The following is a 26269-nucleotide window of genomic DNA, read 5'->3' as shown; positions in this document are numbered from 1 at the left end:
TAATAACAGTTTTCGACTTTTTCTTTATTTAATAATCTGTAATTCTAAATCTATAATTCTACACTTATCAAATAAATATATAAATAAATGTGTGTGTGTGTGTGTGTGTGTGTGTGTGTGTGTGTGTGTGTGTGTGTGTGTGTGTGTGTGTGTGTGTGTGTGTGTGTGTGTGTGTGTGTGTGTGTGAATCTGAAATTAATATAACATTGTACGTACAATGTAGTTAATTTAAAAGTTATTATGAGATTTAGTTAAACGTATATTAAGTATAAAATAATAATTGAATTAAAGAAATTGTGCAAATTATAACAGGGAATATTAAATTAAGAAGTATTAAATTTTAAATATATTAAATATTTTAAATTATTGAATTCAAGGAAAAATATGGAATTATATCAACCATATGGTCCATTAAAATATGTTTTAATTAAAGGAATTGATTTAAATTTGATTGTTTAAAATTCAACAGTGTCTAATCAATTTTTTACATAAATTCAGATTGCATAAATAGGCCATTTGTTTTAATTTTTAATATTGTATGTTATATTTTAATTGTTTGATTAATAGATGTATTTTCTGGAATTTAGGTACATATTTAAACGTTCCGCAAGATTTTTATTTTATTTTTTGTCTTTAGTTATTCTCTTTCTCTCTCAGAGGATGAGATGTGCATATTTTTGAATGCTATAACGGTGCTTTCTATTTAATCTTCACTTTATTTAGTTTAACATATATTAAAAAGCAAAGAATGGAAATTTGTAAATTCAAGAAAAAAGATGGATCTATTATCATTAAAATATTTGATTTTTGATGAAATTTTCTGGATGTTACCAAAAAATCTCGATAGTTCTGCTCAATCTGAGTTCTAATTGTAAAAATTTATGTAATGATGTAATATTCATGAGTTTGTATTTGATGAAACACAATAATGTCGTGTCATCTTTGAATATCAATATATTTCCAACATGACAATTGCTTTAGCTGCATTACACAGCCATATTTTGCATTAATGCAAATCTCGCAACTTCATGATGCTTCTTCTAAAGTTTTCTTAATCATTTTTGTCCGTAAGCAGCGCTTCATCGCAACATTGAGAAAGTTGCATAAACATTCTAAAAGTTATATTCAGGGTTGGGTAGTTGCAGCTGGTTAAAAAGTTGAAAGTTAATAAAGTTAAAATTAATAACTTTTAACTTAATTTAGTTAAAAAATATATTAACTTATCCAACCCTGAATATATCACATGTAAAAAAAGACGAACGAAAAATAACGTTATAGCTTTTGACAATGAGATGGAACCTTTCGATAAAAAAAATCAAAACTTTAGTAGTTTATAGCTAAATCCGGCTAAAACTAGTCATTGATCGTTTTAACGGAGAAACGTCAATTATATAGATAGATAAATTTCCCAGCAAAGCGTGTATTTAAAGTAAGATAAGATCGATGACTTTTACAAATGCAAACGAAGATCATGGAGAAAGGACTTGAAGCTTTCTTGTCATTCGTCGCGTTAATCCGTTTCTCCTATTCCTCTTGCGCACACGAAGAGATTTCTCTCGCTGCAAGAGCAATTCTTCCACGAAGATGGGGCTGAGATTACATCCGCTTATATTAATGCCTTGCTGGGCAATGCGCGTCACATATGGTGCAGTCCGGCACAAACACATTCCCCGTACAGTTTTTCCTCGCCCACAAGTGAAAAATCAAAGCACGGAATTTCATATACCTGTTTTAAGTGACACCATGAGAAAATTCTAAAATAGGTCATAAATCTTATCTCTCGACTTAATTGCAATCGATTTCTTTCAACGAAATTTCTTTCACAATAACTAAAAAAAAAACTTTTAAAGATTTTTAATTTAAAAAGTAATAATTTTAAACCGTTTAAAAGAAAGTTTTGTATTTTTGGAGAATATAAATCTTCGAATTGCTTCGTATACAAAGACATTAAATGATGAATTTAATTTTGTTGATATTATTTAGAGAATAAAAATTATTATTATTCTATATTTTTTTTTAAGAGCGTTGTAACGATAATTCTATGAACTCTCAAGAACTTTCGGAGAATTCTCGAGAGGTTATATAACAGCAGGTCCCGCTTTTTCCACGCGCTATCGCTGTACATGCTCTTGTTTACCGCTTATCATTATCTTCGCTTCCATTTCGTAAGAAAGCTAATCACGTTCTCACGCGATCGAATATTTAGTCTATGAGATAATATGTTATCAGCTAGATGCGTAACGAAACTAAGGATACCAATTACGCAATGGAAAAATGTGCGCGGGAAACACGTTTCCTCGGTGACTCAGACGGTAATGGTAAATTAATTGAAGCTAGAAAGGTGTAAAGGGAGTATCAAGCAACATGAAACACCTGACTCAAACGGCTAGGTGAACGACCTAGGTGATGTCGTAACGAAAATCGCGCACCAGACGATTGAATTCGCTTAATTATCGGCGGCATCTCGCAGCCAGGGTCAAGTTCTTCAAAGATCGTGCAACAGCTAAAGCCTTGACATATCTCGTTCTCCTTTCTTGAGTGGTCCGTTGCATTATACAAGTTAAAATCGCTCGTAAATTCTCTCGACGATTTGATATTTTTAGGAAACTACCAGGGGCATGCGAAATTTTATAGTATTTTTTCTTTTCTGTTTGCACATAACATACAACACATAAAGTTTATACGTAATTAGAGATTTTTCATAGTTTGATTGTCGCGCGTGTAAGAAATACGCGCTATTTGTAGGGTCAATGTAAATGGACTGGAGGACGTGATGATTGGCTAGCAGCGTAAACTTTATTATCTTGTATCAACAAAGTCAACACTTGGCGCGGGATAAGACAATATAGATAAAGTGGCGCCGAAAGTTTGAAGAAGTTTCGATGATACTTGAAAAAAAATTTCTTCGCGTGACAGAGATTGAGTAATTCGCCAACTTAAATCCTTTTTGAAGGATCGAGTAGCCATGAGGAAGTGAGGAAGTAGACGGCAGCTTCCACAAAATAGCTAAAACGACCTTGGGTATATAAAAAGAATGTAAAACTTCTAGATGATTGAAAATATATCAATTTTCTAAAAATTAATATTAATCAATCTTTAACAAATTGACGATTGGATCCCGACGTGGCTTATCGACTTGGCTTATCACAAAATAAAAATGCAAAAATAAAAATTAAATAATTTTTTCTTTAGAAGTTAAGGGGGACATAAAAATTAATTAACACATTATAATTTTCTTTTTTATAAAAAAGTTGCTCAAATTTTTGAAATTGCAATAAAATTTTAAATAATTGAGTAACAAGCACTAAGATTCCAAATTTATTATCTGCCCAATTTTTTTATGATATATTTATTGCGGTTATAAGAATGTCGAGATGGATACGGGAAAATCCTCTGATGGGTGTGTATGCAAATCGAATACTTCCTGATGTGATGCATCTCTACATATAGCTCGAAATTCCACTTGCAATTTATTGTTAACAGGATATTTCACGAGATGTATTCTGGACTTTGGATCCTATTATAATAGGCATTCTGTTCAAAGTCTAGATCGTGTAGACTTCGAACGTGTCCTAAAAAGTATTTTATTCAAAACACCTTTTACAAAAAAATAATGCCGATTGTCTGAGCGGTTATCTGAAGAAGCCGATTCTTCCGAAACAAAAGTTGTAAATGAATTTCATCGTATTTTTGCTTAATGCATACTTTTTCATAAAAACCTTTTCTTACGTTTAAACGTCATGAGCAAAAAGAATATCTTACCATAATAATGAAGAAATTATATAAATAAGTATTACACGAATAAATTTATTACATAACTTTTTACAGATTTGTTAAAAAAAATTAATTTATTGCTTATAAAAATCTTTCTACTTTTTACATTAGATACTTAATTAACTAATAACTTTTTTATGCTTTAAATCACATTTGCCCCAAAAAATGTTTTAAGACAAGTGTTATCAAATCCTATGTTTTTCTGAAAAATAACGAACGAAGAAAATAACGAGTACATTTAGTTGTTATATATAACAGTACAATAGAATATAAATCATAGTATAAGTGTATCAATTATTTGAACACCCATTATTTACAAATAAAAATGATTAATTTATATAAAAATTATACTGTTATTGTGTATTTATATTACTTATATTATTTTTCAAATGATAGAGTTTTAATAATAATTTTCCGCGAACAATAATTTTATAATCGATAATTTTATAATCAATAACAGATTATTTTATCTCCCAAATAGTAGACGTCTTGTTGCGATAATAAGTTTCTTCGTAATTATTTCTTTTTGTAAATTAGGCTAATTACTAATAATTATACTATCTAGGCACAATTCCATCTTGCCTGCCGCTCATTTGGAAAAACCGCGAGTTAACGTTCGTGAAGATGTAAGGCGCGTTCTCCGTAGGACAGAGTACCTTTTCTAATATTTTAGGCAATCCTTTTTCTGTCTTATTCCCGACTGGCTCCAGCATATTGTTCCACAAAAGATTAGCGCCTGAAAAATAGAATAAAAATAAATTTATTGTACAGACGAAACGAGAATATTTATTTAGTCTATTATTTTTATGTAAAAAAACGACAATACCAATCAATGGTGGCTGTTATAACGTTCTCTTTCACCATGTGTCTTGTTGACACTGTCTAAAAGGCATTTAATGATATCTCTTAACCATTCACGCTTGTTAATAAACATACGCACGCGTTTACAACAAGCCAGCTGCGAGGGATTAATGATTATTTTTATTACTCGTGTCGTTCAAGTAATTTATTTTATTTTTAATTACTTAAGCCGATGAATAACGAATTAATCTTTGTTTGAATATATACAATACAGAATTGTTACGTAATGGTCAATCAATTCTGAAGTGTCGTCTTTATCGCTATTATAAAGCACGCATGAATATAAATACGAATGCATGAATATACACGCTTTGACACAGCTAATACGCGCTAATATACGCTACACCGTACCTATATTATATTCTTTTATATGTGTGTGTGTGTGTGTGTGTGTGTGTGTGTGTGTATTCAATTCTTTCAAGTCGCGAAGAATGCGTTCTGAATAGAAATTGAAATAAATATAAAAATAAAAATTTTAGAATGCATGCTGCCATTAACTTTAATGATAAGATATTTTAATCACCTATTAGTAATTATTTATAATGTAAATAATATAAATATTATTCTACAATTTTAATTTACATAATAAATTTTTAAGTTTTAATTAAATTAATAAATTTAATTTAATTTAATTAATAAATTTTAAAATTTTATTAATAGAGTTTTAATGATAAATTATGTAATAATTACAGTTTATGAAAAATAATACATCTTGATAAAATAAATTAATTTTAGTATTTTAGTATATAAAGCATATTATATCAATTCTAATTATTAATTTTAAAAATTTGCCAATTTCTCTTCTCTCTCTCACGCGCCACGCACATGCATACGTATATACACACAGAAAAGTTTTCTCGCCTAGCAAGATGCAACCGTTTCAACATTATGACATTTTTTTCGATACCAATAGGCGTTACTCAGTCGATAAATGTCGCAATAGTAGTTAATATTATTACTATTAATATACATTTTTTGCAACAGTTTTAGTTATTACTTTGGTTAAATAAAAACGTGTTTTTTATTATATAGTATAAAAGTTAATCATGCTTTACCGAGCGCGTGTCCTTTCTGACTGAAATGAAAACAGTCATATGTGACCAGACTAGAGTCGATGGGTGGAGCACGAATAGGATCTGCATTAGGTGCATTAAATGATTTAATAAATGGCTGCAGCACCACGGTGAAGTCCGCGGAATTATCGTATCTATAAAATAAAATCATGTCTTTATTAAGTTTGTACACATATTTCATCAACACGAATAGATATAAATATAACATTTCGTAAGTACGAAAACTAGGAGACAGTGAGAAATTTCTTTTGGATACGATAAACTCTAATGAATTAATTATTAAATATTGTCGATTAAATAAGACATGCATTGAACATTGATTGTACCTTCCTGAGTACACTAAAGTTTCAGCGGCTTGCTGATAGAGCCGTGACATTTTCGACGCTGCGATTTCCGGTCGACTACCCTTGTGCATGCAGGCGCAATAAAGAGGATGCAATATATTGCACGTAGTACTTCGCGTGACTCTAATCGACACCGTGACATCTTTCGAAAAAAAATACAAGTACATGAAAAATTCATGTACATTATGAATGTTTGTATACGTGTTTTACATATATATTACTAATTAATGTATGTTCTAATGCAGGGATTCCCAAAGGGAACTTTCTATTTCTATTGCTGAAGAATTTTTCGCGAACTACTAAAAATCGACTATATAAATTATAAATAAATAATCAATTTACTTTTTTTCCTCCCGTTTTTTAAATAATTTCTAAAGTGAAATAGATCGCAGTATTTGCTTATAACAAACAATTAGTATTCCATGTAAGTTTGGAAAACCCTGCTGTAATGTATCATAACATTTCAAGATTTATAATTTAGAAAAGACATCTATTTAAAAACTTGACGATATTACAACGATAATGTACGTTTTTCTTTGTTTACGGCTATATAAAATTAATTAATTTATTACCTATGGCTGGGATCAGATTGACTAGCGTGCGGGGTAATGCAATCTTTAAAAAATCGAGCGTTCTTCGTAAATGCAGGAGGTAACGCGACGGCGAGAACTGTTGCGGATTGTAACACTGCGCCGAACAAATGTCGTTGGCTCCAAATAAGATCGTAATGAGCTGACAAAAGAAATATAATTAATTAAAGTCAAGAGACAGAGAGAGAAGGAACTTATTTCCCCTTCGATAGGCTTATAGAGATTATCGGAGATTATTACCTTCCAGTGTTTCTTCACATTTATCTTCGGGTCATTTTTAATTCTCTGCACCAAGATTCTCGCTTGCTGTAACGCGTCCTCCGTAGCAGCGACCGGAAAAGCGATGTTCAGTCTCGCCGCGCTCGAGATGAACTCCCCCGTTCCGGTAGAGTAACCTGTTAATTTCGGATTGAACACCTGCAATAATATGTCGCGATAACAAAGAATAAAGGGTTGTTCTGTTACGCGTGAAACAGAACGTTGTATGCTACGGTAAAAAGCGAATGTTTAGAGCCACCGCACAAGCTTTTTCGTAACACGTTACGTTACGTTAAGTGCTCCATAAACCTAAGTTCGTACTTAAAATTAAACTTACATCAACGCACAAAGAAACTTTTAACGTAAGTTCTTAAGTTCTTACGTTAAGGATTTCTTTGTGCGTTGATTTAAGTTAAATTTTAAGTACAACTTAAGTTCGTATGGAGTACTTAACGTAACGTAACGCGTTATGGAAGAGTTTGTGCGGTGGCCCTTACTCGTACAAAATTTTTTCACTCGCTCTGCGACATATATATACGATGATATATCGATGCGAACGTGAATAAAATAAACTCGAGGTATTTCTCACATTGCACGGTACCTTTAAAATATTGGGAAGCGTGAAAAATCGCTTCCAATTTCCTTGACCCCCGACGCACCAACTGACACCGCGCGCCTCGATAAAGGTCCCTACAGCAAACTCCTCCATCGCCCCGCTTCCAGCGACCAAGGAATCACCGAGACCACCGATCACGTCGATGTCACCCGGTCTCAATCGATGTACATTGTCTGGTATCGACAAAGACCTGTCACGCACGAAAGAAAAATTTAAATTACCCAAATTTGTCACTTATTTGCATATTTATCGATGCGACGGTTTGCTAAATCGTATTTATTGTTAAATTTATTATTAAATAAAATTTTCTCTCTTTTAGTTTTATTTGTGCTGAAAGTAGATACTCATAAAAATTATAAGTGCCGATAAAAAAAATTAAGACATGGAACATTTTTATTAATTTTTAGCCATATCTCATTACGCTTAAAAATTTGTTAATTTTAATTACACAATTATACCTGCCGAGATGCACATTGCAAGGAAACGGAACGCTGTCAGGAATTATCGGTTGTTTTCTTACGCCACTGTACTGTACGGGATATGAAATTCCCATTTTATCAATATTTTCCTAAAAATTATGCAATTTGAATCATTCGCACATTCGCGATTTATATTTTATGCGCGTACAAAGTGTTCATATAAACTTTATCGCATTTAGATGTAGCTAGTATTTGCGCGTGTACATTACAATAAGGATGCGGAACTGTTTCGGGATAGAATGCAAAAATTGATGTATGATTTCATAGTTAAATTGTATCTTCTTATAAAATTCGCGTGGCCGAGCGGCCATAAGTTGTAGTTTCTCTTTTGATGAAGTACGATGCGCTTTGCCACTCCGACCACAATATCTAATTACGCGAGATTCGTATCTTCATTAAAGTGATACTCACCATTAGATACTCGCTTCTGTAACCTGTATTGCGCAACTCGCAAGTACAATTTACAGTTTGATTATCGTAACTGTCACGATAACTTCAATTGTTGATACCAATGCGGTATATTTTTTCGATATATTAGAGTATTTTTATTAATTAACCAGCTTATTATTAAGATAACATTAACCTCGGGCGGTATCTTGAAGACGATACGCGAAAATAAAAATTAATGAGAACGCAACTCCTACAGATAAAACTCCTACAGTAAAAATTTTTGATAAAAACTATTATTAATGAGCGACAAACTTGAACTCGCTACAAAAATACGATCGACATGCGCGAAAATTAGTTATAAATATTTTGGAAATATATTTCCTAAACCAAACAAGCAAATATTTGATACTGCAAATATTTTGTGTGAATGTGTACGTAATGCATTATTTCAATTGTAAGAATATAGATAGGCTCGAGGTAGAGCGCAGGTCTTTTCACCTGCGATTCTTTCTGACAGAACATTTAAACCGGTGTCGATTAGCGTTCATTTAGCATTCGACACGCGTCTACACTCTTGCTTTCTTCGATTTGCATTCCACCGCGTCGCGTCGCAACTTAAATACTGGCGTATGTATACATATATAATTTTTGTCGCGGTCATGCCACCGGAAAAGGTACGACACATTCAGGGCTCCTTTAATTACATAGCCGAATACGGTTTGTTTGCGAAGCTTTTAAAATACCAGTTCGTACTAGTCATTTTCTACTATTATAGACATATTCTTCATCACGCGATGCCATGTTACATTTTGAACATAATTTTTTTGTCTCTTTCTTGGAATAATTTATTAATTAAAAATACTTTCAACATGAAAATTTGAATATCAGGTTTCACACTGCTCTATAAATTCTTAAAGTCTGTTCCGTATTGATTTTTTTTTTCCAAGGAAAGGATAGAATGGCATTTACTTTCAATCGACATTTCGACATTTCGAAATGACGACTGGAAGTTTGGAAAGTAGTAAAGAGAGTGCAACGTCTAGTTTATGGAAGCTCAGTGTGTTAAAAAACGGCCCTGAACATGCCCGCTACGATGGGAGGTCTTTCCGCGGGTTACAAGGCCGATGAAAAGAAACGTTCCGGCCTTTCTCCGATTGCTCGGAATGCAAAGCATTTTTTTTTTTTCTTTTCAAATTGCGTCTGCACCTTTTGGTCTCACATAACATTGTAATTTATTCTTATTAGCCATATTTTAATAATAATTTTGAAAGTTTTACCGCACTGGTAGTCGAACTGAAGTATCGCGGAAAACATAGTTTTTGGTGCGTGATTTTGTACATTTTTACGGAACTAGCGCGTAGGAATTCTGTTTCAGCAGAATAATATTGTATTTTTATTTTATATGGAAATATATTTTGCATCTCTGGCGAGAAATTAAAAATTGTAAAGCAAGGCCTGACTTTAACTCGCAAATCACGTGCGATTTCTCGTACAGCACGAACGTATGGCGGCCTGTTGAATGCTAAAACATTTTCAGTAATCTTTTTGCAATAAAATAACTCGTCAGCCAGAGTATCTAACTATTTAGTGAGCAATAGTTACCAGGAATGACGACTCTTACTTGCCTTTACGCGAAAATTAACATTACCGAGATAAGCTTCCCTTTTCATATGATTGTGCTAAATGAATTTATATCCGCATACGCTCCGTACGATTAATGTTCTTTTATTAGTATTTATGTAAACAATTTTTACTTTTTTGATACAATACAAAATTACATATTAATATAAAAATATGATAAAAGAAAGTATTACGATATAATTTTTGAAGAACGATTTTGAAAAAAAAAAAATTAACAATTGATATAAAATTTAGCTGAAAATTCTAATTCCGCGCGATTTTAATACAACTTACCCTTCCGCCTTGAATAACGATGCGTAAAAACTCCGTGAAGACATTGCATTTGCCCGGGTGGATACGAGCGATGACCAGAAGCAACCAAAGTATTTCGACTTTCATAATTTCTGCTATCGGCGAGCGTTTTGAAAGAATTCCCTGTCTACCAAAGAAATAGTTCTCTTTCAGTTTTCTTCAGACTCTTTTACTTCTACTTCTACTTCGAGTGATAATCCATTCCATGTTGGTAGATCTTGTTCGGCCTTTGACTTGGTTGAACGAGACTTCCGCTCGCCATCGGTTTCCTCCAATCCTACAACGCGAGCGTTTCTAATAGAATAGATCTTCCGCGTTATCGACTTAAGAGAACTGCAAACTTTGACGTATACATACAGACCGTTATTTACGCATACATACAACGGGAATCATATCGACAAAGCCGCGAGCAGATTCTCGTTTATTTAACGGCGATCGGCCATCGCGACATAGAGAGTTGTTTAGATATAATCCCGCATAATTCTTCGAATGATGGACAATTTCCTGATTAATTTTCACTGGTAGATATAAAAGCAAAAAAATATATACATTATGCATATTTTTGCATTCTACAGGTTTTTTACAACTAGAGTTTCTAGTAGAATATAGTCTTAATCTGTATTTTTTCCAAGCAAAACTGTATTTAGTGTTACTAATTATATTTTAAAATAACAAAATGATTTTAATAAACTGTTAAAATAAAATTCTTTTGTTAATTCTTTTATTTTATAAACTTTTTATTTTTATTTACTTTTAAATTTTTTACATTTTATTAAGAAATTTAAGAAAATAAAGAATTAAATTTTTTCTTTATATATTATTTATATTGATGACAAAATTGGTTTGGAGTAGTGATTATAGAGAACATGATATTTAAATTTATAGGCATTTTGTATAAATATTAATATATGTTTCGTAAGAATTTATATGTATTTCGTAAGAATTTATATTTCGTAAATTTATATGTATTTCGTACATTTATTGACACAGAAAGAAAAAAAAAGCGTAAAATTTTCCTTCGATAATGCAATAACCGTCTTTCTCCGTTCTTTTTAGCCTCATTAACTTCGTTATCTATCATTCGGAGAAAGTGAATGTCTTCCGGTATCTTGGCTAAATTTGGTTTGGCCCTATGTAAGACATTCGGCTAAAGACGCATAAACTACTTTTCTTTATAAGTTACATCACGTTATAGCTTACATCATTAATTATATAGTAATATACATATAATGACTATTCTCGCAAAAAAGGAAGAAACCACGGTTAACCTTGGGAATACATGGATGGGAATAAACGACGAACAATGTTTTCGCATAATTTTACAAAGGTAAAAACCAAAGAGTCAACAAAGCCTTTGAAAGTTTCGCTTTTAAAGAATCCCCTTTAAGAAAACGTAAGGCATACTTTCGCTGGTGTCTAAGTTCGTATCCTAGCCCCCTGGGCACATTTTCATAAATCATTCTTCACGCTTTTAGAAAATGTAATTTGTCGTCTGTTACACGCATAAGAATAGGAACAATATCATAGAAATATTTGATTATGTATGCATATACAGCTGTACGGAAAATTTTTTACTGTCAATAGAAGACATGCACATATATTTAAAAAAAAATCTTTCACGAATTATGTATTAATTAAAATTGTTGTGTGCATGTGTGTATGTGTGTGTATGTGTGTGTGTGCGCGCGCGCATGCACATGTATATACGAGAATGAATATAATCGTTTTATAAATTACAATATATATGGTAATATTTATAAATATATTTATTAAAAAATATATATATTTTACACACGCGCGCGCGCATTTACGCACGCACACATACCTTGCTTTCCGATGATTTCTTATTCCACATCATTACATAGTCAAGAGATCAATTAAACGCTATATATAATTTTCGTTATTTTTCATCTTAATTATATTTTTCTTCACTGAATGTAATTCTTTCTTCTTTTTTTACATACGAACAATTCATGTTGTTCTTCACACAGGAAACAGCAAATGAACTGGATAATTATCTGAGTACCACACTATGGCTTCGAAATATTTTTAATAAGTTATACTGTTTTCAAAATTAATGTAAAAAATTTCACGGTTTGCGGATATCAATCACGTGAAAGAAGCCAATACTGTTCGCCCGGTATTACCAGATGACACTACTAAACATGAATGAAGCGTCGAAGAAAGAGTCGCTCCTGTACTCATCGATGTGATCCCCACTTTTGCGATGAACATATTTACGGTTCCCCTGCATTCTTTCGTATTCCTACATGGTAGACAAGGTACGTGAGTAAGAGCGAGTAAGAGGCTACTGTCGATGTTACGATAAAACTTTACTTCTCAAACCCGTTTACAATATCATATCATATACATGGAAAAAGAGAGAGAAGCTTATATAAATATTTCTTAAAAACTCCTTTTTACACACACACACACATACACACATTGAATTATATTTATCGGAAGTAATATCAAGCATTGTTCATACATTTCTCTCGCAATTTATCGTAGAATCCTAAATATATTAAGTGCAGTTACATTGAACGTATTGCATGTATCATCAATTGCATGTAAATCTATATAGGATGACATGTGTTAAAGTATTTGAACTAATAACATTATTTAACCCCTTATATCGTTATAATATAATTGTTATAATTTTAAATAATTTTCTATCCACATTTTATTCCTGTTTTATAAAAGATTCGTGATATTTTGTTTACGCTTAAATAATCATGTGTCACTGCGACTCCATTTAAAAATCGCAGAAACGTAAATCCTAACTATGATTGATGACCTAATAACGCTATCGATACTTTCTCTTTTATTAAGTGCCAATACTTTTCGTTCGAATCTTAGCGGTAGTTTTAGTAGTAACACTTTGTTGCTTTGAATTTAACATTGTAGCCAGATAGGGCCTCTCCGGCGTTGGGCAGTAAAACTTGTGGAATAGATTTTCGAGGTTTGTTGTTTTAGCACCCACAGGTTCGAACAAGTTGTTCCAAAATTTGTTTGCTACTGCAAAGATAAAAGAAATTTTGAAAATTGTTCCTTGGGTTATATATTAAAAGAATAAAAAACATTAATATAAATTTTGAAATTAGTTTAAAGTTAATTCTATTCAAATGAGGCGTACGTATGTGAACGTTTTTACTAAATTTGTACTACTTTTGTACTAATTAAATATTTATGTTAACACGGCAGAAACTTGATGCTAAGACCGTTACAATTTGGCAACTTGCGCGGACTGGTCAAACTGGTAAAACTGGATAATATTCCGGCAGTTATTACACTTTCTCACATTATTTCATTATAACATTTAAAAATGACTGTAAAATAGAGGATACTTTTGCACATTTTATAATACATTTTGAAAAAGTATAATACTCAATGTTTTTTAAATTATTACTTTAATTATTACTATATGTATATTGATTGTTTTTTAATTATTATTTTTAATTATTTTATTATTTAATTTTGTGTTAAAAATTATTAATATATTTGTATTCTCTTCTTCGAGAATTTTTAGTAAACTCACTTCGAGCATTGGTCTTTTGACTAATGTGAAAACAATCGCTGCTGAAATATGTTGGATCGATATCTCCATTCGATGCAAGTGGTAGAGTTAAATTTAACAGAGTAGGTTGAGCTACAACTGCAAAGTCATCTTTTTGGAATTCTGGATAAGAAGCGATTTCCATTTCCAGCTTTTGCCACCTAAAAAATATTTCCAAATTTTTAGTTATTAATTATTATCGATAGCGTAAAAATACATTTGTTAAAACAAACTAAAATTAATTTGTAGATCATTGTAGATCATTTTGCATTTCATTATTGCTTACTGTAACTTACTGTAACATTACGTTATAATATACTGATCTAAAACGACGATATGCGAGACCAAACATGCAAGGACACTCGAGGTTTGTTGTAAGATAACATTGGAACGATTGTCTTTTAAGAGTATCGACTAAGGTCTTTAAATGCATTGGCGGAATTAACGCCACAAAAGTCCGCGGCAAATTGTCTTTTAGTATACGCAAAACTTGAAGTAGATTGGCTTTGTGTGTTTCAAGAATTGACCAAGGTGATGGAATCCAACATATTTCATTGCAAAAGTCATTGTATCCGATCATGAATGAGATGAACTATAAATCAGATTTATTGTCATTGATATACATTTTTAATAAATAAGTATTAAAAAATTGTGACATTAAAATTAGATATTTTGTAAGTACAATAGGCCTGTTCTTTGTCGCTGCACTGCTGTTTGGTGCAACAAGTTAGAATGAGAAAAAAAATTTTTGTTTTATTCTAACTTACCGTGCAGCGACAAAGAACAGGCCTAATGTATTAACAGAAATTTCGAAAAAAGAATATGACGGAGTGGTAGAGCCTTTATTAAATTTTCACCGCAGAAATAGTCAGTTCAAAACTATAAAGCATGGTAATTACCTTAATTACGAATGATGAAGCATGTCCATGTTATTAACATGTTAATTGCCACGCCTTGTAGGTTTAACTGACTTTTTCTGCGGTAAAAGTTTAACGGAGCGCTTTACTGCTGTTGCATACGCTGCTTCTTACGTTTCTCTCGTTGTTTGCAAATTGAGTCTAGCGCAACAAACCTTCCAATGTCTCTGCAGATCTATTCTCGGGTCTTTTTTAATTCTTTCGACTAGCACTTCCGCCATGTACATCATATCCGCGGACATAGCACCGGATTCGGCAATATTCAACTGCGATGCTTTGTGAGTCGTCAAAGAATCTCCCAATGCATATCCTATTAAATTAGGATTGAATTCCTATTGAAAATTTATAAATGAATAATTTACACACAAATATAAGCACACGCATTGTTATATCAGTTTTTAGTTTACGATATTTCCTTCAGACATAATCTAATTTTTTTAAATGTTTTGTTATAGTATTTATTTAACAAATAGTAATATGTTAACTTTTTTAATTATTGTTCAATTTAATCACAAAATCTTGAAAATCTTGTAAAAAATTAAGATTATGATCCTAAATCTTTTAAAACGATATTTGCCATAAAATTAATCAATAGAAAAAAATAAGTTTCGGTAAAGTAAGTTTCGGTAAGTCATTTATTTAAAATAAAGAAAGAAAGTATAGAATAAGTAAAAGGTCATACTTTTAAATATCGCTTAATGAGTACGATAATAATCTCGTTGACGTGGATGTTACGTTCTGAATATTAACTTTCGCTCAACGGATTGCTTAATACTCTGATATAACAAATATAAAATCTGCTTAATATCCTGATATATCATAAACATAAAATTTGGTTTTCTTTTTATGATATATACTTATTATGTAATAATACAATACAAGTTTTAAAAAAAATGTGAGTACACATTTCAATAAGAAAATCACTCTAATGTAATATATGGTTATAAACATATTTCACTATTAGTAATCGATAACTGCACTGACAATATACCGTTCAGAAATTAAAAGGTAGCAAATTATAATTTGCGCTTAATAAGTAATATTGAAAATGACTCGTACGCGAAAATCGCATGCGATCTTAAACAAAAAGTTTAAAAGGATTCTTAAAAAGGGGATCACAAAAATGGTCCAATACTGACCGAAGACGTAACATTATGACGACATTTTAAATAAGAATTCGACTTCTCTAGTTTTATTTTAATTAAATTTGATCAAAACTTGTTCTGATTGATTATCATCAATATTGTAATGATATGATGATTTCTTTTACTGCGTCTTGTACATGCGACCTGTGCAATAAACATTGTATTACACATTTTAATTGTTTTACCTTGAGGATGTTGGGAAGAGTTAGATATTTTCTCCATGTGCCTTGCCCTCCTCCGAACGCGGTAACTCCTCTATTCTCTACGATGACCTGGGGCACAGTGTTTGCAAAAATTCCGGCTCCAGCCATAACAGAATCGCCCATTGTGGCGATAACATCAATATCACCTGGTTTTAATTTGTGCACCGATTTTGGCACTCTCGGCGATCGACCATCTAAAATTTATTATCTTTTACAGCATTTTTCAAGCACACTATTTAGCATTTCTATTATCTTTTCGTTTTTAGCAACTGAAATAAAGTCACATTCTTTAATTAAAAATAAATTTTGCTCTATTAAAAATTTAATTTATTAAAACTATATAAGATTGCTATTTTTAATATACATATGTACATATATTAGAAAATGAAACTACATTATATAAAATAATCACGTGCAACAATTAATTTTGTTAAAAGGATTCAAGTTGAAATGAACCATTGACGTTTAAAAATATTAAACGAGAAATAAAAACCTTGCTTGCTTGTTGATAAAAAAATGTTACTAATACGTAATATTTTATAATTTTTAATAAATGTATTTTTTATGCAAATATACTAATTTATACTAACTATAAAGATTTCAACCAATCGTAAATAATTAGTGATAGAGAAATAAAGTAGTAGTCTGAAATTTTACCTGTCACATTACAAGGGAATGGAACATGGTCGGGAACAATTGCTTGAATTGTATTTGCTTTTCTTGCTATTTGCAAGTATTTTTCTTCCGTTCCTGTCTTACCTGCAAGATTAACAATCGTGCATTACAATTTATAAAGAAAATAGTACACAGTATACAAAGACATGTCATAAATCTGTCTCTAAGAAACTAAAATAAGAAGTAGCATAAAATATATTTTTTTACTATATTTTATGTATATTAATCAATTTAAATAAAAAAATGAACATAGCTAATAAATATTAAAAATATAAAAATAAATAAAGTTGCTTTTGGAAAAGATTTTATCACTGTAATAAGATAATAACAATCGTGCGTGTTTTCAATGCAATCTGCAAAGAAAAATATAAAAATATATCATTCTTTGATACCACTGATTCAACATACCAAAAGCATCGAAAGTCCAATTTCGGAAGGCACGAATAAAGAATATGTTAAAAGGCGTATCGAGAGCAGTCTTCCTTTCCGATGCTACGGATATATGCAAGATACAGTAAAGCCACCACTTCCACATTGTTCTCGGGTTGTGGAACCAATAACAGAATTTAAAATTGCCTCGACAGAGTCGTTTTCACGATCAAAACTTGATATTTTGCGGCAGAGACGTGTTGTACTATCCGAGATCAAGATAGTTAATGATCCATAACATATTCGAACGTACAAAGAAACGATACATGCACGGATGAGGCTCTGGGGACCTTGATCATGACGTCTGTTATCGAAGACAAAGGTTATTTTGCCTCGCCACGTGCCACAATAACAACGATTAATTCGAAAATATTAACGACAAATTCGAAAATAATAAAAATCATGAAAACTTATTTTCTGATATTATTTGTACACAAGAAAGCATTTTTTGTTACTTAATAAATGATTTATTTTAATATTATTTTATATATTTAAATAAATATTAGCAAATATAAAATGATTTCTTTATAAATTGACAGAATATTTCGTTAAATCCAAAAAAAAGTATCTAAGAGATATATTTACTTAATAATAAAACCTTTTTTTTACTAGGCAACATTTTAGTTTTTGTATATAATTCTTTAATATTTCTCGATAATTTTGCAATCATGTAGCCAGTGTCGAAATAATTACCCTTACTATTCTCTTAAGACGCAGACAAACAATATTTAAAAAATTCCGTTCTTGTTCCATAAAAAGTTTATCACTGTATTTTTTTCCTACACTTAAACAATAATACTGTAACCCCAGGTAGCACGAGTAGGAAGATACAACTATATGCGAATAATATTTGACAATTTTTCATGCATAGTGAATTAAATGAAGACGCTATTTATTTTTCGCTACATTTGTGTTCTACAAAATTATTTTAATTTTTGCACAATGAATTTATCAACAAATGTCTGCCAAAAGCATTTTATACACATCCTAGTAGAATGCGTCTTCATTTAATTCATTATGCATGAAGAATTGTCAAATATTATTCGCATATAGTTGTATCTTTCTACTCGTGTTACCTGGGAACTCCGTTAAAAAATTGCGCAAATTATAGCTATGATTTATGACTTAACAACGCTATTTTTTGTTTTATTAGGTGCCAATATTTTTCATTCGAATTGCAGCGGCAGTTTTAGAAGTAACATTTTATTTCTTTGAATTTTTTATTGTAGCTAAATAGGGTCTCTTTGGCGTTGGGCAGTTAAATTTGTGGAAAATCTCTGTAAAGTTTGTATCTTTGGCACCCACTGGTTCTAACAAATTGTTCCACAAAATGTTTGCAACTGTAAAGGTGAAAAAATTTTTTTAATTATTTCTAGGAATAATTATTAATTTTTAAATTAGTTTAGAACTAATTCTACTTAAATGAGACGTATGTATATGTGATTTTTTTTTTAAATTTTACGTTACTTTTTTACTAATTAAAAATCTATGCTGATTCGACGAACTTGATGCTAAAATACTGTTACAATTTACCAACTTTAAATTGGTCAACTGATAAGACTAGTTAATATTTAAATAATATTATGGCAATTATTACTTTAATTATTGATCTAAATATTTAATATTATTTTTTTTTCTTAACTATTAGGTTTATTTATTAATCATTAGTATTAATATTAATATCTTTTTAGGGACTTGTTAGTAAACTCACTTCGAGCATTAGACTTTTGACTAATGTGAAAACAATCACTGCTCATATATGTCATATCAGCATATCCATCCGAAGCACGTGGTACATGTAAACCTAACAGGCTAGGCTGAGCTACGACTGCAAAGTCATCTTTTTGGAATTCTGGATAAGAAGCGATTTCCATATCTAACTTCTGCCATCTAAAATATATTTCCAAATTTTTAGTTATTTGTATTTATCAGCGATAGCATAATAATACATTTGTCGAAACAAACTAAAATTAATTTATAATATTGCATATAGAGCTGAATACATATTTCTAATTTAATATGTGATGATTTAAAAACAGAATACTTTGTACATTATCGAAAACAATTATCAACATTTAACAAATGATATACTATAAAATATTTTCCATTATTACGCTCACTGTTGCATAATGTCGTAATATACTGGTCTAAAACGCCTATATGCATAACCAAACATGCATGAACACTCAAAGTCCGTTGTAAGAAAACATGGAAACGATCTTCTTCCTTTAAGAGCGTTGACTAAGACCTTTAAATTTACTGGCGGAATTAACGATACAAAAGTCCGTGGCAAATTATCCCTCAGTGTTCGCAAAACTTGAAGTAGATTGGCTTTGTGTGTTTCAAGAATTGACCAAGGTGATGGAATCCAACACATTTCAGTGCAAAAGTCATTGTCTCCAATTAGTAGCGAGATAAGCTGCAAATCAGATTTATTGCTATCGATATGTATTTTTAATAAAGGATACGGAAAAGATAATAAGATAAACAATTTTCGGCAGTCAAAAATCTTTTTAAATATTTGTATTAATTACGAAATTTAAAAAAAATTGAAAAATTATAACAGGAACGACAAAACTTGCAGTAAATTTTTACCGCAAAAAAATCAATTTCAAACAAAAAAGCGTAATAATTACTTAATTACAAATAACAAAACATGTCCATGTTGTTAAAATATTGATTGCCTTGCAGTTTAACACACTGAAAAAAAAAGTAATATATTCAATAAGATTATAGTTGCGGGCTACCAACTACAGATATACTCAATACAATAATATATGATATTGTAGTATCAACGTTGTACTTGCATTAATAGCAAATATTATTTTATTGAGTATTTTATGTAGTTGGCAGCCCACAATTACATATGTTATTGGCTATATTACTTTTTTTCTGTGCACGGATTTTCTGCAATAAAAATTTAATGGAACGATTTGCTAGTGCTAGTGCATATTGTTTATGCTGTCTCTTGTGTTTTTATGTACATAATTAAACTTGCATGACACAACAAACCTTCCAATGTTTCTGCACGTTTATTCTTGGGTCGTTTTTAATCTTCTTAACTAGCATCTCCGCCATGTACATCATATCCGCAGACTCAGCACCAGACTCGGCAATATTCAACTGCGACAGTTTGTGAGTCGTCAAAGAGTCTCCCAATGCATATCCTATTAAATTGGGGTTGAATACCTAAAATTTATAGATGAATAATTTACACACACATACGTACTTGCATTGTTAAGTTTTTAGCGTTATTTCCTTCAAAATGTAACATAATTTTTTTATATTATATCCTAACTTATTAGTATGTTCCATTTTAACTTTTCTAATTTTTATTTAATTATTCAACACAAAATGTTGAAAATTTTTTAGAAAAAAATAGTAATCTCAATCTTACAAAAATACTTTAAAATATTATTTAATATAAAATTAATTAACAAAAAAATAATTTTTGGTAAAACATTTATTAAGATAAAAAAAAGAAAGTATCTAGTGACTGAAAGATTATAATTTTAAATGTTGCTTAATAATGATTATGAAAATAAACTCATTAATTGATGCATTACATTCTGAATTACATTAACTTTCGCTCAGCGGATTGCTTAATGCTCTAGTCTAAAAAATATGTTCTTCTTTCTATGTTCTTTATAGACTTATTACATAACAGTGTAATGCGAATTTTGAAAAAAAAAAACATATTCCAAGAAGATGTAATGTACACATTTTAATGGAAATCACTCTGAAGATGTGTGTCGACAATTCTTTACTATTGATAATTGATGACTGCGCTGATAATACGTCGTTCAAAAGTTAAGAGGCAGCAAATTATACTTAATATATAATATCTATAAAATAGATGTGCACACGTGAAAAAAACGGTGCAATCTTGTACATGATGCAATCTTGTACGGAAGTCTATAAAAAAGGCAGTGCAATATTGACCGAAAGCATGATGCTATGTTAATGTAATGCTAAGATCTGGTTGTAATTATTCTACCTAATTCAAGGTTTCTTCTTTAAATCGTAGAAAAAAAAGATGTGTAATTATACGTATTGTGAAAAAAACGTTGATTATTTTTTCATCGTTTACTAGCATTGAAAATTAAAATTTTAGTCAATCATACGTCACAGACAGCTTTGAGTGAGAAAATCGCACAGAAATAAATTATCCTATCAGCGGTGACTTTTCAAGTTACTCGTTTATATTCTACATCTGTGAACACATCAAGGTGAAGAATAATTAACTTGACAAAGACTTGAAATGAACTTCTGAGATTAAGCAAAGATAATATAATAGAATATTGTATTCATGGAATGTTGTGTAATTAGTAATGGGTAAATTTGTTTTAAATTGTCGAAAACCAAATTAGTTAAATATATGTATATGTAAAGAAACTATTTTTGAAAATATATGTAAAAATATTTTCAAAATATTTAAATCCCCAATACCGTTTATAATTTTATCTTGGATTAGTAGAATTTAAAATATTATAATAATTATATAAGTATCAGTTTTCTCTCATTAGTTTGCAATATTTTAATTAAATTTAATTACCATGGTTGAGTACCATTAATATCTTAAACCTTAATTTCTAGTATTGCATTTCACGGATTACAATTTGTTTAATAATAAATGTTATATTTTGCTATATAATATCATATACTTTGATTGTTTTACCTTGAGGATGTTGGGAAGAGTTAAATATTCTCTCCACGTGCCTTGGCCTCCGCCGGTCGCGCTAACTCCTCTGTTCTCTACGACGATCTGGAGCACATTGCTTGCAAAAACTCCAGCTCCAGCCGTAAGAGAATCGCCCATCGCAGCGATAACGTCAATATCACCCGGTCTCAATTTGTGCACCGACCTTGGCACTGTCGGCGACCGACCATCTGAAATTTATTATCATTTGTAGCACTTTTCGAACACATAATATTTAGCACTTTTATTATTGTTTAAATAACAATTTAGCGTTAATTGAACAACTTAATTATTCTTTGATACAAACGTCAACTATCTGTACTTTTATGCTTTATTACCGACAGAGATAAAGTCACACTCTTTAGTTAAAACTCAATCTTACTCTATAATAAAAATTTAATTGGAGTTAGATAAAATTGTTATTTTTATTATATTTTACATACATTATAAAATAAAAAATTGCAAACAAATAATTACATACGATAATTAATTGTATGAAACGAAAGTAGGCTACATAAAACGTTTATGTTTAAAATTAAATAAAATAATTTGCTTATTTATTACTAAAAAAAGTTACTAATATGTAAAGTTTTGTAATTTTTAATGAATGTATTTTTTATGAAAATACGTAACCAATCATGAATATATAAAATAATTTTAATCAGAGATCGTAAATAATGATTGATAAAGAAATGAAAAATATTAATGGGTTTTTAAAATCTTACCTGTTACATTGCAAGGAAATGGAACATGATCAGGAACGACTTCTTGCGTTTTATTTGCTTTTTTTGACATTTGCAGATACTTTTTTTCTGTGCCTGTTCTACCTACGAGATTAACAAATTCTTTCTTATAATTGACAAAATACATAATGTATTATCAGTCAAGTTATGTCAAATTCTATCTCTAAAAAATTAGATTTATTTTATATATAAAATAAAAAATAATATGAAATGTTTATTCCCTTACTAGATTTCAATTACAATATAAAAATAAAATAAAACTAATTACTAAACTAAAAAATAGCGTAAAATATATCTTTGCTATATATTATTTACTTGATCAATTACAATATTAAAATTGACATAATAATCAAAAATGTCCATTTTTTATCTTCATAAATTTCTTCATACAATTTTTTTACTCTCAAGATTTGATTTTCGATGCAGAATTTCAACTATTTTTATTTAAATTATATTTATCAGTCTTTTAAATTCAATTCTTGATATTTCAGTGTAATTAAAATAAAAACATTTTTTAGAAAAAATTTACTTTGATGAAAAAGCCTTATCAAAATATTGACTCTAAAGATCGATTTAATAAAAATAGCATCATCCAGATTTCTTTTTTAGAATTTCAAAGCCCGATTGTTTGAAAAAATTGTGAATACAGAAGATGAATGTTTTTAATAATTATTATTATATTTGTATAGTGTTATAATTATAGTTAGTTAAATAGTTAGTTTAATAAAACACATTTACATTTTATACTACTTTTTATTCTAATTATGATATGAAATAAATCTAGTTATTAGGAGCAGACTAGTGGTTAACATAGTATCATGCTTGCGCTTTCTGAATGATAAAGATTCAAATTCAAATCCGTCCTGAACATATCAGATTTTTAATTAATCATTATTTCTCGGAAATCAGTAGCAAATTACCAAGGATACTTCTGCTAAGGCAATCAGCATGCATGAGCATGCATTAAATGAAAGATCACGATTCTTAATTGTGAATTACTGATATACGTATACAGCGGAAGAAGCTTCAGCCTTACTTAAGAATAGCTCCAGTCTTCATTAGCCGTCCAATTAATCGGTAATGTAAAACTGAACTAGTAATGCAGACTTCATATAAAATTAAAATATTTAATGGAAAAACTGTAGGTTGCAAATACAAAGTCATATCGAGTAAAAATATTATGAGTAAATATTATAATTAAAGTCAAAAGATAAAAACAAAAATTCCATGTATAATATATCTTATTGATTTTATTTACAGTAATCGATTTCTTTAATAGAGAGACAAATTTTGATATAATATTTAAAAATTAATATAAAATTAAATTAAGATATTAAATAAGATATTAAAATGATGGCAATAATATAGTAAATTATTGATTAATTCGATAAAAGCTTAAGTGAGACTAAAACTTGTTTTGCTGTATACATTCTATTATGTAATTGTTATTTATAACACTTATTTCATAATTGCTAGTCTTTGACTAATTTTTAATAAAAAATACCAAGACAAACAGAATATTATCTCTAAATAACGATAAAGTACAGAATAATACGATTGTGAATCCTGAATGTACTACAGTACGTGCATCAAATTATACCGAAGAAAACGATGAATTATGCAGAAGAGTAACCAAATAAAATAGGAAGAAGCATTGTGGAGACGCGTGTTACATTCGTTTGCTGCGTTTACTGGAAAATAACTTTTCTTTAGACTGTGTCATTAATACGTATACTTAACGTTTTGTATAAAAATTAGCAAAAAGCAAATAAAAATCTCGTGACTTGTTATTCTACTTTTTATTTGTCTAGTAAAACTAATTTTTGTTAGAAAAACTCGTAAAATAACGAAAACACAAATTAAATTTTATTTACAACGTGTGAATGATAGTTTGAACCGGTTTGAAGCATGCATTTATAATGAAAATATCTTTTCAATATGAATCAATAACAATTTTTTATGATAAAACCGTATTAAATTGATTTACATGATTGCTTCGTATTAAAGAAATCACAATGTAAAATGCACAGAAGTATAAAAAGAAAAAAAAAGAATTTAAAAACATAAATAGTAAGAGTATATTAGATATCTCACTTCCCAGATAGCACAGAGATTCAAAAAGAACTCGATTGTATGTCACCAATTATGAATTCTTTGAGATGCAAAAAGAATTATTTTTATAAAAGAATATTCAAAAAGAATTCATTTGGTGACATACTCATAATTGGTGACATACAATTGAGTTCTTTTTGAGCTCTCTATGCTATCTGGGTTCTCATGCTTTATTTTTAACGATAAATATATTTTTATCAATTTTAGACCCATTCTATATAATATTCTATTCTTTTTATATTAGATATTTTAAACTGATAGTTTGATTATTTTAGATTCGATCTTTATTAATCAACAGAAAACATCGAAGAATTTATCCAGAAAATTTCGACTCACGTGCAATTGAAGAAAAAAATTTAAAAATTTTTTAAGTATAATTTAAATTTTAAATAGAGATTAATATAGTTATTTATGTAATATGCATGCTTATTATACATAAATTAAGATAAAATAATTTTGCAACTTATTTCATTATCTCGAAGATTTCGCATCATTGGTATAACATACTTGAAGATCAAAACATCGGAGTTGTATTTTCTGACGTCAAGCAATATTATGTTTCAAATAGCAATAATATTGTTCCTACGTAATTATTTAACTTATTCACACGAACTCTGCAATTAAGCAATTCCTAATTATACGCACGAGTGATCATGTTAAATTGCGACTACTAAAATACTAAAATATAATATGCATACATAAGTATTTTTTAACGATATTTTTTGGTTTTTTAATTAAGATTTTTAATACTAAATTCGAAAATTTCTTATAGGTATGTGTGTGGAGATTTGCATCAAGTGTCTATACATCTTTTTAATATCTTAAAATGAAATTTAAAAAGCGTTCAATGTATTAAGTTTTTTCCATTGTTATGTGACAACAATACTAAATCGAGTATGCTAGTCGTTTTAATTTTATATTAAAAAACAAATTAAAAATTGCTTTCGAAAAAGATTTCAACATTCTAGTAAGATAATATCAACAATTATGCGTTCCTAACACAATCCGCGAGTAAAATATAAAAACAATAAATTCTTCTTTGATTTTACTTACATCATTAATTAAGTAATTAACCTTGTAGTTAACGAAGACACCCATATTTTTGGTATCTTACGTAGACACCTATAAATCTGTGAGACGCGAAAAATGTATTGTTTAATAATATGTTTATAAAAAGTTAATAACAAAACTGACAGAGTTTTGAAAAATCTTTCAGGTTCCATAAATGTCTACCTAGGGTTAAACATACCGAAAGTATCGAAGGTCCAATCTCGGAAGGCACGGAGAAACATTATGTTAAAGGGCGTATCGAGGGCACTCGTTCTTCCCGATGCCAACACGGATATACAAGATATATGCAAGATGCAGTACAGCATCCACCACTTCCACATTATTCTCGGGGTGTGAAACCGATGAAACAAAATTTGAAATTGTTTCGACGGTGCCACGTTTACGTCCGAAACTGATGTCTTG

At 29.9% G+C, this 26269-nt stretch overlaps 3 protein-coding genes across 6 annotated transcripts; all 3 read right to left on the bottom strand.

Moving 5' to 3' along the window:
* Positions 1 to 3834: 3834 nt before the first annotated feature.
* Positions 3835 to 12153, bottom strand: LOC105831901 (phospholipase B1, membrane-associated). 3 transcript variants are annotated; one of them, XM_028193194.2, is made up of 8 exons: positions 10300 to 12153; positions 7975 to 8084; positions 7502 to 7706; positions 6883 to 7059; positions 6625 to 6784; positions 6035 to 6194; positions 5691 to 5842; positions 3835 to 4510 (listed from the first exon to the last, which is right to left on the bottom strand). In XM_028193194.2, the coding sequence occupies exons 1-8, from the start codon at positions 10402 to 10404 to the stop codon at positions 4332 to 4334; spliced, it is 1248 nt and encodes a 415-aa protein (XP_028048995.1). In that variant the 5' UTR covers positions 10405 to 12153; the 3' UTR covers positions 3835 to 4331. The 3 variants fall into 3 exon arrangements, with proteins under 3 accessions (XP_028048995.1, XP_036147576.1, XP_036147575.1); XM_036291683.1 differs by having other exon boundaries at positions 5691 to 6194; positions 10300 to 10594; positions 10675 to 12153; XM_036291682.1 differs by having other exon boundaries at positions 5691 to 6194.
* A 478-nt stretch (positions 12154 to 12631) lies between these two features.
* Positions 12632 to 17658, bottom strand: LOC105831899 (phospholipase B1, membrane-associated). Its single transcript, XM_012672356.3, has 7 exons — positions 17222 to 17658; positions 16796 to 16897; positions 16121 to 16332; positions 14946 to 15122; positions 14170 to 14465; positions 13856 to 14034; positions 12632 to 13335 (listed from the first exon to the last, which is right to left on the bottom strand). Exons 1-7 carry the CDS (start codon positions 17346 to 17348, stop codon positions 13145 to 13147), a joined length of 1284 nt encoding a protein of 427 aa, XP_012527810.1. The 5' UTR covers positions 17349 to 17658; the 3' UTR covers positions 12632 to 13144.
* A 202-nt stretch (positions 17659 to 17860) lies between these two features.
* Positions 17861 to 26210, bottom strand: LOC105831900 (phospholipase B1, membrane-associated). Of its 2 annotated transcripts, XM_012672358.3 has the most exons (8): positions 26046 to 26134; positions 25850 to 25926; positions 22667 to 22768; positions 21921 to 22132; positions 20255 to 20431; positions 19363 to 19661; positions 18954 to 19132; positions 17861 to 18582 (listed from the first exon to the last, which is right to left on the bottom strand). In XM_012672358.3, exons 3-8 carry the CDS (start codon positions 22734 to 22736, stop codon positions 18446 to 18448), a joined length of 1074 nt encoding a protein of 357 aa, XP_012527812.1. In that variant the 5' UTR covers positions 22737 to 22768; positions 25850 to 25926; positions 26046 to 26134; the 3' UTR covers positions 17861 to 18445. The 2 variants fall into 2 exon arrangements, with proteins under 2 accessions (XP_012527812.1, XP_012527811.1); XM_012672357.3 differs by lacking the exon at positions 25850 to 25926 and having other exon boundaries at positions 26046 to 26210.
* Positions 26211 to 26269: the final 59 nt, after the last annotated feature.

Source organism: Monomorium pharaonis, chromosome 9, assembly GCF_013373865.1.
Source record: "Monomorium pharaonis isolate MP-MQ-018 chromosome 9, ASM1337386v2, whole genome shotgun sequence".
Taxonomy (NCBI): Eukaryota; Metazoa; Arthropoda; class Insecta; order Hymenoptera; family Formicidae; genus Monomorium; species Monomorium pharaonis.
This window is presented reverse-complemented; position numbering and strand designations above follow the sequence as displayed.

Excerpts from the sequence above, each read along its gene's own strand:
- LOC105831901 (XM_036291682.1), bottom strand. The coding sequence starts at position 10,404 with ATGAAAGTCGAAATACTTTGGTTGCTTCTGGTCATCGCTCGTATCCAC. Across the intron at positions 7,060-7,501 it reads CGCTTCCCAATATTTTAAAG|GTGTTCAATCCGAAATTAAC; the intron begins GTACCGTGCAAT and ends ATATTATTGCAG. Across the intron at positions 6,195-6,624 it reads CAATCTGATCCCAGCCATAG|ATGTCACGGTGTCGATTAGA; the intron begins GTAATAAATTAA and ends TTTTTTCGAAAG.
- LOC105831899 (XM_012672356.3), bottom strand. The coding sequence starts at position 17,348 with ATGTGGAAGTGGTGGCTTTACTGTATCTTGCATATATCCGTAGCATCG. Across the intron at positions 14,035-14,169 it reads TATTATAACGTAATGTTACA|GTGGCAAAAGCTGGAAATGG; the intron begins GTAAGTTACAGT and ends AATATTTTTTAG. Across the intron at positions 13,336-13,855 it reads TCAAAAGACCAATGCTCGAA|TAGCAAACAAATTTTGGAAC; the intron begins GTGAGTTTACTA and ends TTATCTTTGCAG.
- LOC105831900 (XM_012672357.3), bottom strand. The coding sequence starts at position 26,187 with ATGTGGAAGTGGTGGATGCTGTACTGCATCTTGCATATATCTTGTATA. Across the intron at positions 19,662-20,254 it reads ACGTGCAGAAACATTGGAAG|CTTATCTCGCTACTAATTGG; the intron begins GTTTGTTGTGTC and ends TCTGATTTGCAG. Across the intron at positions 18,583-18,953 it reads TCAAAAGTCTAATGCTCGAA|TTGCAAACATTTTGTGGAAC; the intron begins GTGAGTTTACTA and ends TCACCTTTACAG.